Source organism: Pseudoliparis swirei, chromosome 6, assembly GCF_029220125.1.
Source record: "Pseudoliparis swirei isolate HS2019 ecotype Mariana Trench chromosome 6, NWPU_hadal_v1, whole genome shotgun sequence".
NCBI lineage: Eukaryota > Metazoa > Chordata > Actinopteri > Perciformes > Liparidae > Pseudoliparis > Pseudoliparis swirei.
In genome coordinates, this window is record NC_079393.1 from 4,870,293 (window position 1) to 4,885,826 (window position 15,534).

The 15,534-nt window shown below is 41.9% G+C and overlaps 2 protein-coding genes across 2 annotated transcripts; both read left to right on the forward strand.

Moving 5' to 3' along the window:
• The first annotated feature begins 93 nt into the window (after positions 1 to 93).
• LOC130194941 (alpha-ketoglutarate-dependent dioxygenase alkB homolog 3-like) lies at positions 94 to 4,567 on the forward strand. The gene is made up of 7 exons (XM_056416167.1): positions 94 to 176; positions 1,231 to 1,316; positions 2,078 to 2,187; positions 2,309 to 2,343; positions 2,448 to 2,495; positions 3,130 to 3,237; positions 4,462 to 4,567. Exons 2-7 carry the CDS (start codon positions 1,241 to 1,243, stop codon positions 4,565 to 4,567), a joined length of 483 nt encoding a protein of 160 aa, XP_056272142.1. The 5' UTR covers positions 94 to 176; positions 1,231 to 1,240.
• A 1,070-nt stretch (positions 4,568 to 5,637) lies between these two features.
• LOC130195756 (alpha-ketoglutarate-dependent dioxygenase alkB homolog 3-like) lies at positions 5,638 to 15,155 on the forward strand. The gene is made up of 9 exons (XM_056417459.1): positions 5,638 to 5,718; positions 6,465 to 6,574; positions 6,696 to 6,730; positions 6,835 to 6,882; positions 7,517 to 7,620; positions 9,803 to 9,891; positions 10,437 to 10,646; positions 11,156 to 11,254; positions 13,863 to 15,155. The coding sequence occupies exons 1-9, from the start codon at positions 5,643 to 5,645 to the stop codon at positions 13,986 to 13,988; spliced, it is 897 nt and encodes a 298-aa protein (XP_056273434.1). The 5' UTR covers positions 5,638 to 5,642; the 3' UTR covers positions 13,989 to 15,155.
• Positions 15,156 to 15,534: the final 379 nt, after the last annotated feature.

Below are 15,534 nucleotides of genomic sequence, written 5' to 3' on the forward strand. Positions count from 1 at the left end.
CTTTGTTAAAAAAAATGAATTACGTTTGAAAAAGAACCGGAAGGAACCTCATTTACGGATCTCTGTTCCGGGTCGGACTTGTTTTGGTGTAACACACATGGCTGTCAGACGTCTTCAGTAGAGTAACGTTAGTCTTTCTCTTTTAGCTTGTGTGTTGCGTTTGGGCAGCCGGTTTGGTGAGTAGTTTAAATATTAGGTTCAACATGAGTCAATAGGATGTTATTTATTATTATTATGACTTTTACAACATGTTTACTTAGCTATAAGTAGGTTAAGCTAGCTTAGCATACTAGCTGTTCGATGTTTTTACCTTTAACTTAGTGAGAATAGTTCTATTGACTTTCAACGATGCACTGACATTCAAAAAGCTCAGCAAGTGTCAGTATATCGATAATTAAATCAATAAATTAGACCCATCACTGCATATCAGGCTCAGTTTTTATTAACACGTAGATTTTCACACACAGGAATATGTCTTGTTATCTTGGTGCAAAACAAAACCCACAACACGTCCTACATAAGTGACTCTAAGATATACAATACAATATGAAATGCGTAACAAATACATCTTGCTTTTAAATTAAGTTAAAAGGAGCAGGAAATGATGTGTTTATTTATTTAAATGTCAAGGATTGCTCTGTTTTGTTGAAAATGCCCCCAAAAAAGTACAAATATATATTTTTAAAGACCAGGAAGTTAAACTATTTGAGAAAAGAGAAGAGAATATGAAATATTTTATTCCTTCATAAATTTTATGAGGAAAAAGTCAACAACGTGAGATTTACCTGAGAGTTTAACAATAATGCAAATGTTACTTCATTCATAATATTTTGCGTTTGGTCGTTTTTTTGCCGTTCTTGTTTTTTAATTTTTTTTAATGTCAGTAACGGCACAAATTGACTTTCACAGAGATGTATAATGTGTAATATCATATCTCATGTATCGTAACATACTAAGCATTACAAAGCACAACAGAACTGAAGCATTTACCACCAAATACTACGGGCACGAGCAGCAACACACACAGACGTGCACGTCATTGTGAAAATAGAGGAGGATGTGTAGATGTTCACTGCCTCTGAGAACTCTCTAGAAGCTCTTGGTTCTGTAGATATTAAATGCCTCTTAGGATAAATATAGCGGTTAGATGAGTGTATTTCTTTTGGTTTTCGTGCAGAATTTGTGTCCATGTTGATGAAAGCTTCTTCTTCTTCTTCTGTCGCTCCGCAGATGCAACGTGATGTCGGATAAGCGTCAGCGTGCCAGGGTCCAGGGCTCCTGGGCCAAACAACCACCAAAGCACTCTGGACCAACAGGTCATTCAAGAGTCAAAGTCCATATTCGTGTTATTGGGCGTATGTAATTCCGCCTGTGATGAGATCATTATTTATTTATTCATGTATTCATAGCACTGGATGCTGGATTATTAGTCCCGTTACGGCCTCTCGGTTATCTAGGGTGCACAGGCCGCAACATACAAATAATAAGGGATACAACGAAGGGGGAAACAAAGGAGGCAAACAATAAAGTTAAATACTTGAGCAAATAAGGAATATTTATTTCAGAGTTAAGGTTTAACGAAGGGCAGAATAACACAGAAGCAAAAGGAAAAAGGCGTCAGGGTCTCCAAGGCCAACACAACAAACAAAACCCCGATTATAACTAGAAAACAAAAGATACCACTGACCTACCATAGAAGAAAGGAAAAACAATACTACGCTCCCTGTCTGACCACAAAACAGGAGAAAATGGACACAACAAAAATGGCAGAGAACCCCTGCAAGCTTGACTCGAAAATACACACAAATGGTGGCCAACACTTAGGCACCAGGTCACAGGATGGTCAAGCTCAGAGGTGAAGAGAGAGAGCGAGAGACACCTCGTCTGGGTGTATATAAGCCCCGCCCGCTGATTAGGTGATCCCTCAGGTGGTGTTGCTCCAGGCGTACCAGACCTGAGAGAGATAGCTCCACCCTCTTCCTGAAAGAGGGCCCTCTCAGTCACGGGACGTAACAAGTCCCGTTAACCTGTGTCATATGTAGACACAAGCTTCTTAATGTATTTATTTCTTTACCAGGTGCGGTCCCAAACCGCCAACCGCCCAACAACATCAACCCTGATGCTGCTTCTTGGGGAAGCGGGCCACAGAAAACTCCGACGACATTTGAGTTTAACCAGCCCACCAAGGTAGACGGTTAACATACGCACTGTTGGATTTTGGGATAATTTGAGCTTTTTTACCATCTGTTGAATTATAATTATTTCTAAGGAAATGCTCTTTCTCTTTCCTGTCTTTTGTTCATCACAGCAAGTCAGAGATGTTCCTCCAGTGAAGGTGATAGAGTGAGTTACACTCTCCTATCCTCACTCATCAGACTTCCACACACATTTCATGAATTTCAAACATGTTTCTGTCTCGCTAATATCCATTATTCTGTTCTGGATAGGCAGGCAGGTGTTCACGAGATCAGCCGCGGACCAGTGGGAGTGTCCAGGTGAGAGCCAACGAAAAAAAATCAAGATACAAATCAGTTTAAATCGGTTCTGCAAAGAGCAGAAGGACTAAAGTAGTGTGTTTAATCCTGACTACGAATCTGTGAGTGCATTTAACGTCCAGCAGGTGGCAGTCATCCCGCGAGCAGCAGTGCATAAAGCACTGTGACTTTCAATGCCTCCTGTCTCACTCATATCTTACCCACTCGTGAGTTTTTAATAGACACTGAGCATGTGCTGAACATGTGCTGAACATGTACTGTACGTATAGCACAATGGACAAGCAGAATGTTCCTTTAATTTCCTAGGCCTTGAGCTGATGCTTTTATCAAGTCTAAAATACAGAGAGTCTCTAAAATTACAGACAATCAAGATGAAGGAATCTGAGGCGCGAGCCAAAGGAACCTCACACTCAATATTCTGTGGTTGACCGATATTTCTGTGGTGGCTACTTGACACCGACTTTCACTGGAATAGGCACATCGCTCTGTGGCTGGTCTTTCGTCTTAACAATAACGTAAACAAGCTTTCTAGAGTACTTTGCACCAAAGTCTTATCTCGATGAGACGAGCCACGGCGGATGTTCTGGTTCGCTGTGCTTTTAAAAAAAAGTGTTGTGTCTTTCCATCTGTCCAGACTGCGGCTGCTGCCTGGGTTTCTGGCCCCGGAAGAGGCTGACTGGATGTTCAGTAAGCTGCTAGCGGAGCTTCCCTGGTCCCAGAAGACCAACTACAGGCAGGGTGGGTACCGGGGGCTTGAGAATAAGCAGCATGCATTGGGGTGGGGGGGTGTGAACAGGGTTCCCCGTTTTAGTTTTAGTTTTAATCACAGTGCAGCGTTGAACTTTTTATTTTCTTTGTGTTTGAGATGTATTTGATGTTGCATCTCATTAAAAAACACTCTATATTTGTTATTTAAAAAAAAAAATATTGTGAGACTTTTTTAAAGTTTGGTGCACATGCCAGATTTTTTGTTTTGTTATTCAAGTTAGCACAGTGTACACACTACTCGTGGATCTACAGCAATTTACCAACAAATATTTATAGATATATATTATATATATATTATATTTATTTAGATTATTTATATATTTAATTTTTTATTAATTAATATATTAATATATATATATATATTTTCGAAATTTATTTTGAAATTAACTTTTTTATTTCATTTATTTTCTTTATATATTTATATGTATATATTGGTTATATTTATTTATTTATTATTTAATATATATATAATTTTTATAATTTATATAGATAGTCTCGTTTGTACACACGTACATACTGTTTTTGCCATATACTTACATTTGCATTTTTTGGGATGTTTACAAACAAAAACATGTTGAAGCAACTTTATAAAAACTACCGTTTACATTGTGGGAAAAACACCAACATCCAGAGTGAATAAAGTGAAGCACAGTACGTCTGGAGGAGACGACAGCAGAAACTCGTTCTCCTCGCACGTGCGTAAGTTGCGCAACGGCTTCAAAACAAGTCGGGGAATAATAAATGTCAATGTGCCCAGACAGACTGTAGACAGGGGGGGGGGGGCCGTTGAGCTGCAGCCAGGCTGCGCCTCCGAATCAGCCCTCCTCCAGCTGGCTCTCGTCCATCTCGTATCGTTACTCCGTAAAGACAACAAGCGGCCGAGACGATCACAAAGTCGCGTCGTCGCAATCCGTCACTCCTCTGACTCGGGTAACAAAGTCCACGTGATGTTTTGGTAAAAGAGCAAGTAGAAAGGTTGTTAACCTCTGACCGGTCGCCTCTTCTCTCTCTCTCTCTTGTTTTAAAAACCCTCTTGACTCAGTTTTTACGACCATCACTCACGCCTCTAAATTGGATCCTGAGTCTGGGTTCTTCTCCTGATGTCATCTTTTAGTGGAAAGAGCAAGAAGGCTTTTGAAAAGTCGACCCAGTATTAGCTCCTGTGATTGTTTGGTCTCACCGTGTTCTCGTCCCCGAGTGTCGGCCAAATGGAAGAGATCTTGTTGTTCCCAGAGAAAGAACGAGACTCCATTACCAACAAAGGAAGACAGGCGGAGAGAAATTGGATATCTTTCCTCGGCTAGGAGTGAGTGGTGGTGGTGGTGGTGAGTGGTGGTGGGTGGTGGTGGTGAGTGAGTGGTGGTGGTGGTGGTGGTGAGTGGTGGTGAGTGGTGAGTGAGTGGTGGTGGTGGTGGTGGTGAGTGGTGGTGAGTGGTGGTGGTGAGTGGTGGTGGTGGTGGTGGTGAGTGGTGAGTGAGTGGTGATGGTGGGTGGTGAGTGAGTGGTGAGTGAGTGAGTGGTGGTGGTGAGTGAGTGGTGAGTGAGTGAGTGAGTGGTGGTGGTGGTGGTGGTGGTGGTGGTGGTGGTGGTGGTGGTGGTGGTGGTGGTGAGTGGTGGTGGTGGTGGTGGTGAGTGAGTGAGTGGTGGTGGTGAGTGGTGGTGGTGAGTGAGTGGTGAGTGGTGGTGGTGGTGGTGGTGAGTGGTGGTGAGTGGTGGTGGTGAGTGAGTGGTGGTGGTGGTGGTTAACAAACTGGTTAGGAAGGCTGGCTCCATCATCGGCTGCCAGCTGGAGCACCTGGAACAGGTGGTGGAGAGGAGGTCGTTGAAGAAACTGGTGTCCATATTGGACAACCCGGACCACCCTCTCCACCACCTCCTACAGGGACAGAGGAGTACTTTCTCCAGACGTCTCCTCACGCTCCGCTGCCACAAGGACAGATACAGGAGAACATTCCTGCCGACGGCTATGAGGCTCTACAACAGTTCACCTCTTGCCAGATCACCCTAACCCTTCTTATATTTTGTGTTTTGTTTTTTTATTCTTGTGTGTTGCTGCTACTGACTCGACAAATTTCCCCTTGGGGATTAATAAAGTATATATCTATCTATCTATCTATCTATCTATTTACCACCAAATACTACGGGCACGAGCAGCAACACACACAGACGTGCACGTCATTGTGAAAATAGAGGAGGATGTGTAGATGTTCACTGCCTCTGAGAACTCTCTAGAAGCTCTTGGTTCTGTAGATATTAAATGCCTCTTAGGATAAATATAGCGATTAGATGAGTGTATTTCTTTTGGTTTTCGTGCAGAATTTGTGTCCATGTTGATGAAAGCTTCTTCTTCTTCTTCTGTCGCTCCGCAGATGCAACGTGATGTCGGATAAGCGTCAGCGTGCCAGGGTCCAGGGCTCCTGGGCCAAACAACCACCAAAGCACTCTGGACCAACAGGTCATTCAAGAGTCAAAGTCCATATTCGTGTTATTGGGCGTATGTAATTCCGCCTGTGATGAGATCATTATTTATTTATTCATGTATTCATAGCACTGGATGCTGGATTATTAGTCCCGTTACGGCCTCTCGGTTATCTAGGGTGCACAGGCCGCAACATACAAATAATAAGGGATACAACGAAGGGGGAAACAATAAAGTTAAATACTTGAGCAAATAAGGAATATTTATTTCAGAGTTAAGGTTTAACGAAGGGCAGAATAACACAGAAGCAAAAGGAAAAAGGCGTCAGGGTCTCCAAGGCCAACACAACAAACAAAACCCCGATTATAACTAGAAAACAAAAGATACCACTGACCTACCATAGAAGAAAGGAAAAACAATACTACGCTCCCTGTCTGACCACAAAACAGGAGAAAATGGACACAACAAAAATGGCAGAGAACCCCTGCAAGCTTGACTCGAAAATACACACAAATGGTGGCCTACACTTAGGCACCAGGTCACAGGATGGTCAAGCTCAGAGGTGAAGAGAGAGCGAGAGACACCTAGTCTGGGTGTATATAAGCCCCGCCCACTGATTAGGTGATCCCTCAGGTGGTGTTGCTCCAGGCGTACCAGACCTGAGAGAGATGGCTCCACCCTCTTCCTGAAAGAGGGCCCTCTCAGTCACGGGACGTAACAAGTCCCGTTAACCTGTGTCATATGTAGACACAAGCTTCTTAATGTATTTATTTCTTTACCAGGTGCGGTCCCAAACCGCCAACCGCCCAACAACGTCAACCCTGATGCTGCTTCTTGGGGAAGCGGGCCACAGAAAACTCCGACGACATTTGAGTTTAACCAGCCCACCAAGGTAGACGGTTAACATACGCACTGTTGGATTTTGGGATAATTTGAGCTTTTTTACCATCTGTTGAATTATAATTATTTCTAAGGAAATGCTCTTTCTCTTTCCTGTCTTTTGTTCATCACAGCAAGTCAGAGATGTTCCTCCAGTGAAGGTGATAGAGTGAGTTACACTCTCCTATCCTCACTCATCAGACTTCCACACACATTTCATGAATTTCAAATATGTTTCTGTCTCGCTAATATCCATTATTCTGTTCTGGATAGGCAGGCAGGTGTTCACGAGATCAGCCGCGGGCCAGTGGGAGTGTCCAGGTGAGAGCCAACGAAAAAAAATCAAGATACAAATCAGTTTAAATCGGTTCTGCAAAGAGCAGAAGGACTAAACTAGTGTGTTTAATCCTGACTACGAATCTGTGAGTGCATTTAACGTCCAGCAGGTGGCAGTCATCCCGCGAGCAGCAGTGCATAAAGCACTGTGACTTTCAATGCCTCCTGTCTCACTCATATCTTACCCACTCGTGAGTTTTTAATAGACACTGAGCATGTGCTGAACATGTGCTGAACATGTACTGTACGTATAGCACAATGGACAAGCAGAATGTTCCTTTAATTTCCTAGGCCTTGAGCTGATGCTTTTATCAAGTCTAAAATACAGAGAGTCTCTAAAATTACAGACAATCAAGATGAAGGAATCTGAGGCGCGAGCCAAAGGAACCTCACACTCAATATTCTGTGGTTGACCGATATTTCTGTGGTGGCTACTTGACACCGACTTTCACTGGAATAGGCACATCGCTCTGTGGCTGGTCTTTCGTCTTAACAATAACGTAAACAAGCTTTCTAGAGTACTTTGCACCAAAGTCTTATCTCGATGAGACGAGCCACGGCGGATGTTCTGGTTCGCTGTGCTTTTAAAAAAAAGTGTTGTGTCTTTCCATCTGTCCAGACTGCGGCTGCTGCCTGGGTTTCTGGCCCCGGAAGAGGCTGACTGGATGTTCAGTAAGCTGCTAGCGGAGCTTCCCTGGTCCCAGAAGACCAACTACAGGCAGGGTGGGTACCGGGGGCTTGAGAATAAGCAGCATGCATTGGGGTGGGGGGGTGTGAACAGGGTTCCCCGTTTTAGTTTTAGTTTTAATCACAGTGCAGCGTTGAACTTTTTATTTTCTTTGTGTTTGAGATGTATTTGATGTTGCATCTCATTAAAAAACACTCTATATTTGTTATTTAAAAAAAAAAATATTGTGAGACTTTTTTAAAGTTTGGTGCACATGCCAGATTTTTTGTTTTGTTATTCAAGTTAGCACAGTGTACACACTACTCGTGGATCTACAGCAATTTACCAACAAATATTTATAGATATATATTATATATATATTATATTTATTTAGATTATTTATATATTTAATTTTTTATTAATTAATATATTAATATATATATATATATTTTCGAAATTTATTTTGAAATTAACTTTTTTATTTCATTTATTTTCTTTATATATTTATATGTATATATTGGTTATATTTATTTATTTATTATTTAATATATATATAATTTTTATAATTTATATAGATAGTCTCGTTTGTACACACGTACATACTGTTTTTGCCATATACTTACATTTGCATTTTTTGGGATGTTTACAAACAAAAACATGTTGAAGCAACTTTATAAAAACTACCGTTTACATTGTGGGAAAAACACCAACATCCAGAGTGAATAAAGTGAAGCACAGTACGTCTGGAGGAGACGACAGCAGAAACTCGTTCTCCTCGCACGTGCGTAAGTTGCGCAACGGCTTCAAAACAAGTCGGGGAATAATAAATGTCAATGTGCCCAGACAGACTGTAGACAGGGGGGGGGGGGCCGTTGAGCTGCAGCCAGGCTGCGCCTCCGAATCAGCCCTCCTCCAGCTGGCTCTCGTCCATCTCGTATCGTTACTCCGTAAAGACAACAAGCGGCCGAGACGATCACAAAGTCGCGTCGTCGCAATCCGTCACTCCTCTGACTCGGGTAACAAAGTCCACGTGATGTTTTGGTAAAAGAGCAAGTAGAAAGGTTGTTAACCTCTGACCGGTCGCCTCTTCTCTCTCTCTCTCTCTTGTTTTAAAAAACCCCTCTTGACTCAGTTTTTACGACCATCACTCACGCCTCTAAATTGGATCCCGAGTCTGGGTTCTTCTCCCTGATGTCATCTTTTAGTGGAAAGAGCAAGAAGGCTTTTGAAAAGTCGACCCGGTATTAGCTCCTGTGATTGTTTTGGTCTCACCGTGTTCTCGTCCCCGAGTGTCGGCCAAATGGAAGAGATCTTGTTGTTCCCAGAGAAAGAACGAGACTCCATTACCAACAAAGGAAGACAGGCGGAGAGAAATTGGATATCTTTCCCTCGGCTAGGAGTGAGTGAGTGAGTGAGTGAGTGAGTGAGTGAGTGAGTGGTGGTGGTGAGTGAGTGGTGGTGAGTGGTGAGTGGTGAGTGGTGGTGGTGGTGGTGAGTGAGTGAGTGAGTGAGTGAGTGAGTGAGTGGTGGTGGTGAGTGGTGAGTGGTGGTGTGTGAGTGTGGTGTGTGTGTGTGTGTGTGTGTGTGTGTGTGTGTGTGTGTGTGTGTGTGTGTGTGTGTGTGTGTGTGTGTGTGTGTGTGTGTGTGTGTGATGTTAAAAACAAAACTGTTTTCTGCCCGACTTGAGAGAAATGAAAACCCACAGGTCCACTTCTCTTTTTAAGCCAATTACTGATGATTACTACGAAAGATGGAGATGTGCAAAGTGTCCACAGCTATTGTTCTCCATTAAAAACAATCAGACAAGCCGAACCAGCGATAAGGCTTTTTTTTAAATTGATTTTTATCGATCAATAAATCACTACCACATTAATTTACATAAATATCAATCTACTTAATTTAATTTAAAAATAAAATGCGACGTAATAATTGGAAAGCAAATTCCCACGCTGTCTAATGTGTATATTATGTTTATATTATATATCGAAGTTGTAGTAGTTTGGTTTATTTATTGTGGATTACATTAAGGTTTCATATTGCACCTTTTAAGATGGATGTCTCTAAGAGTGTGGCGTTTTTATGTTAAAAAACCCCAAAATACAGTCTTGTTTTAGTAAAATCGTACAATTCTCCGGCTGTAAACAAGGGATTGTATAACTTCTGAACTACCATGTAACACCATGTAACAGATGTGGGTGTTTTTGAGGTGACGGTGTATTTGTTTGTGTGCCGGTCCAGGTGAGGCGTACGGGGAGCCCCGGCTGACCTGCTGGTTTGGGGAGTTGCCATACACGTACGCTCGCTCCACCTTGGCTGCCAACACACAGGTCGGATAAACTCATTAAACCACCAAGACCAACGTTTCTCACACATGTACTTTATTTTTATTTATTTGTTTTAACTTTTTATTTATTGATTTTATTCAATTTCACTGAACAAAAAAGAACACATGCACTTCATTTTAATTCATTTATTTATTTATTTGTATTCAGTTTCACTGGGGGGAAAAGGAACACTTGTACTTAATGTTTATTTATTTATTCCTTTTTATGTATTTATTTATGTTTTATTTTTTATTGATTGATTTTATTCAGTTTTATTGAACAAAAAAGAACGCGACAAACATTTTTAATTAATAAAAAGAGGAGAATAAGTAAATAATACATTTTAAATTAAAAAATTAAAAAAGACAGACATAAGTAGAAAATACATAGTACTTTATTTATTCTTTTTTTGTTGTTGTTTCTACGTATTATAATTTTTTCCTATCTTTGTAGACAATTTTGTTTTCCCTGCACTCGTCATGTTGTCGTTTCACGTCTTTCAATCGTGTCTCTTTGTTGTCATTCTTTTCTTCCCTCTGCCCTCGCAGTGGCATCCGTTGCTGTTGACCTTGCGCGCGGCGGTGGAGCAGGCGAGCGGCCGCAGCTTCAACTCACTGATGTGCAACCTGTACCGGGACGGCCACGACAGCATCGGCTGGCACAGCGACGACGAGGCCGCGCTGGGCGACGGGCCCATCATCGCCTCCGTCAGCCTGGGCGACACCAGAGTGTTCGCCCTCCGCAAGATACCTCCGCCGGTGAGGTGATGGTAGACGGAGGAGGAGGGCGAAGGAGTGTGTGTGCGTGTGTGCTCTTGAACCTCTATGCCGGTGGGGACTTCGACCTGACTGCACACAGACCCATGAGGACTCGTGTCCCGGTGGGGACCTAAAATGAGGTCCCCACGTGTGTGTGTATGTATGTGTGTGTGTATGTGTGTGCTCTTGACCCTCTATGTCGGTGGGGACTTTGACCTGACTGTACACAGACCCGTGGGGACCTAGTTAAAAGAAACTAAAAGTTAAGAGACGGTGACATAACAGAGTTAATTTAAGAAACATTGACATTTTTGGGAACTCCATTTCTTTCATGAAGTATTTGAATGTTCCCTCTAAAACCTGCACACACTGTTTCTGACCTTTTTTGCCGTTTCTCATGAATTAGATTTGGTGGTAAAACTAAGTCACGTATAGTGTTGAGACTAAGTTGTGTCATCACTCGTGATGTAGAAGAGTCAATATGTGGTTTTTTTCTTCGTTACTCTCAGGAAGAGAATGGCGACTTCACTTATGTGGAGCAGATTCGGGTTCCTCTCAGCCATGGGACACTTTTGGTGATGGACGGAGCCGTGCAAGACGATTGGCAGGTGAGCTGGACCAATCAAATGGAGGAAATAGCCACGGTTCACCTGTCAATTAAATTCAGGCAACAGCACCGCCCCCACAGTGGGGGATCAGAATCAGGCAGACATTTAAAGACTGCTTTAAAAGAAAGTTTTTGTTGCTTGTTTTTCTTTGAAACTCGACTTGAGCCTTGCTGAATGTCTTGTTCCTCGTGTTTTATGTTGCAGCTATTTGCTTCTTCTGTTTATAGCAAAACAAAAATGATCCTGTTCAAAGTTTTTTTCGCAAGAAAAACAAAACAACCTCATCTTTCACCGCATGCTCAGAAAACAATTACAAACATTTTCTTAGATTTATTTTATAATAATAATACAAATATTGTTTTTAGTAAAACATAAATGGAAAAGTTTTGTAATAGTATTTCAACTGCTCTGTAACAGCTATTATATCTAATATTATTCCATAATTAATACCAAACTGAAGGAAAGACTTCAGCTCATAGCACAGAACTAATAACAACTATTAAAATAACAGGTACGTTATTTAACATCCTGTACTCTGGTACCTGACTTTTAAGCCATACAGAAATAGTTGAAGGACTTGACTCCAAGCTTTCCGAACTCTTCTTCCAACAGTGACTTTGACTTGAATGAATCCATTGGCTCATTAAGCTGCGGACATTTACAGTAAATAGTCATGCACCGAAAACCTTATCGGCCTCAGCCAGGTGAGGTCAGGTGAAGACTGACCTCACTGACCTGATATAATAGTTTTAAATTGTCGAGTAGACAATGAAAGCTCCACTTCTGGTCATAATATATAGTTTTAAGGCTTTGTTTGTACACAGAAACATAAAAACTGTGAGTTTAGTCCAACCCGAATACGAACCATTATATCTCATTATGATGATTTCATTTCAAATGTTAATTTTTTTTTTTGGAGCTATACTGCTCAAAAGATTTAGTTTCAGCTGGTCACGCTGAAAAGTAAGTAGAAATTAAAGGGAGTGAGAGAAACACAAATGGCATGAGAGAGAGAGAGATCTACAGAGATGGTGAAACCGCTTATAAGAAGAACAAAACAGGGAGAAGGTCACAGGTGTTTTATGGCGACGCCTCCCAGAGGATCTCCACAAAGGGTTTCGTGTCCTTTTAAAGATCTTGCCAGAGACAGAAGATCACTCCAACCATTAATTCTTCCACCGTCACCTCAGTCCCGGTCGGCCTAATAAAGCGTCCGCGCTCGGCTGGAGAGGTTTGGAAGTGAGCGCTAAATATTTAACTAAAGCCGTCAATCCGGCTAAAGTACTTCATTTGTTTGAAAAAAAGGATATATAGTTCTGCCTGTTCCGGGCACTCGAAGCTTTTAACTCCCTTTGAGAGGCAGGTGATGGGGATGAGTGTGTGTGTGTGTGTGTGTGCTCTTGAACCTCTATGCCGGTGGGGACTTCGACCTGACTACACACAGACCCATGGGGACTCTTGTCCCGGTGGGGACCTAAAATGAGGTTCAAGTGTGTGTGTGTCTACAGCTGTCTTTGTGAGAACCAGTTTGAGTTTGAGACCTTTATCGTGAGGTTCCTCACTTTTAGGACAGACCATCGAAGGTCTGTTTGAGGGTTCAGAATTGGTTTTAAGGGTCAGGTTAGAATTAACGTGTGTGTGTGTGTGTGTGTACACAAGGTCCAGCAATGAATAAAGTTTAACTTTTTTGTCCGTGCAATTACAGCAAAATGTTCACTGCTATTTTTGCCTTTCCTCCCGAATGTCAAATGCTAACAACATGGTGTTGTTTGTCTTTCTTCACTCTCGGGTTGCTCTGTGTACGCAGTGCAGGGGTCAGCTGACCAAAAACTAAAATAAGACCGTGTATTAAAATATGACCCTTCTTCTCATATTTGTTCGCTTTATAATCTGAGAAATGTTATTTCTTTTGTTCTTTTTTATAGAGAGTGTGTGTGTGCTAATTATTGACCATAAAATCAAGATTATGGATTCCCCAAAAGAAGCCAGTCATGACCCCCGCCCTCCTCTGCCTCTGATTGGCTGGTGCTTGCTGCCTCTGTCTTTCCGGTTGGTCGTTGGTTTAGGCTCAAGGCGTGAGATCAATCTGGGTTAAAGTGGCAACATCGGAGTTAACCAATCAGAGGCTGAGTAGGACAGGGTTTAAATGTTTTTCAGCTCCAAGATAGTTTTTAAATCAGACACTGATGACACAGCGCTGTATTGTTACCTTCGCATTGAAAATGCGGAAGGTTATGTTTTGATCGCCATTTATTTGTATGCGTGTTACTCGCATAACACAAAAAGTATTAAACCGAATCGCATGAAATTTGGTGGGGTGATTGGTTATTATCCGGGGACCATTTGATTAGATTTTGGGATCAATCGGGTCAAAGGTCAAGGTCATGAAAAGGTCAACATTTTCTTTTTACCATAGCACGGTCAATTTGTATCCAATTGGCATGCAACTAATGCAAAAGTGTTCATAATTCAATGCCCAATCTTGTGATATGCGAAGGTATGCGCTCTCCTTTTAAAGATCTATTTCTCCCCAAAATGATGTGTGCTGGGCTGAGGGTACTTTCAAAGACAAACACGTAAAATCCATCTTTTGTCTCTCTGTCTCCAGCATCAAGTGGCTAAAGAGTACCACGACCGAGGCCCGCGCATCAACCTGACCTTCAGAACTATGTTCCCAGAGCTGGAGGGCCACAGGCCGGGCACCAAGCTGCGACTCACAGCCGGGCAGCCATAAAACTCTCCCCGGAGACAGACACTCGCTAAAGGCCGAGAGGGGGCCGTGTTCAGAGGCTCTGCACTGAAGACGCCGATCCGCACGATGTTCGGTCCGATGGTGGCGGCGTGAACGCGACTTAACCCCGTGAGTCCCGACTCGAGTCTTGTGAGCGTCTTCCAGCTCTGCCTGAATTCACCCGTGAGCCGGAATGACTCTGCAGTCGGGACCAGTGGGGATCGTCAGATATCAGCGTTTTTGAGAGAAGCCAATCAGAAGAATTGAAGGCTGGATAAAAATGCCAGCTCTGCATGTTACTGATTTTATTTATTTGCTCGGCACAGACTGTTGCGTCGGTTCGTTTCAGTTCGTTTGGTAGTGCTTGGCCAAACTAACTAATGTTCACTCAAAGAGACGCCACGTTTCTTCGATTGTCTGGAAAGTAACTGGCCACGCATTTATTTTTGGAGAAAAAGCATTTTGCTGTAGATATGAGAAGGAACAAGTGGCCATTTATTGGTCAATTTCAGCTCAACCTTGAATATATCATGCTTACACAAGTTTTTTGTGATTAGCATGTGCACGGTTTTACTTTTCTGAGCACAAAACAAGTCAATATAGTTGCATATACATTTTAATTTCCAATTATGAGTTTTTGTGGTGGGATTGAGGGATTTTTTAGGGATTTTCTTTTCACCAAATTAAGTCATTTATCGAAAATAACTCACAATGCAAACTAAATTTAGTGGTAAAGGTACAGAAGAATCCCACAGACGTACGAAAGGAGCTTTAACGGCCTAAAATAAACTCGGTGAACTTTTTTAATTTGAATGAAAGTGATATTGGCAAAGTCACAGATGGAAATAAAACAAAGTGTGGAGTTGACGAATGGTGATTTTGAGGTTCCTGTGATGGCTTTTTGGTTCCTGCATATACGCCCTGCATAGGTTCCATGTTGATTTTGTTCAAACATGACATGAGTGCATCAGATCCCTCAAAACTGTTGGCAGCTTTCCAGAGTTACTTCTTTCTTTTTTTGAAGAAGATTTCTTTATTTTGCTTCCTATTCCATGAATCTAAAATTGCATAAATTTAGTAAAGCGCTCATGTGACAGTCTGTTTATTCTGTAGCACTAATAAGCTGTTCTTGATTGCCGTTGTTCTGAAATAAACGAATACATTTCTGAATCTTTTTCCATTGCGTCGTACTTTTCAAAAAACTGATGTTTGTCAACTAAGTATGACATCATGCTTATACGTCACATTATTTAATACATAAGAATGGAATTCAAACCCTTAATTTTCATATCTGCAATTAATGTGTATACGGGCTGGGTGAGTTCAATCACAACACCACATCGTGTGTGAAGGTTTGTCATGGAACTATTCTGCAAACTCATTGTGTTGGCAAAATACAGGCGGAGGAATGTCGCCGTGCTCTCTGAAACCAGAGAGATTATGCAACCATTGTTGTAACTGTACCCAAAAGACGCGATACGGTTGTTTTGATTAAAAACATTTATTGTTTCACATTGTGATATTAATATTGTGTGCTGTACAGTGTAGT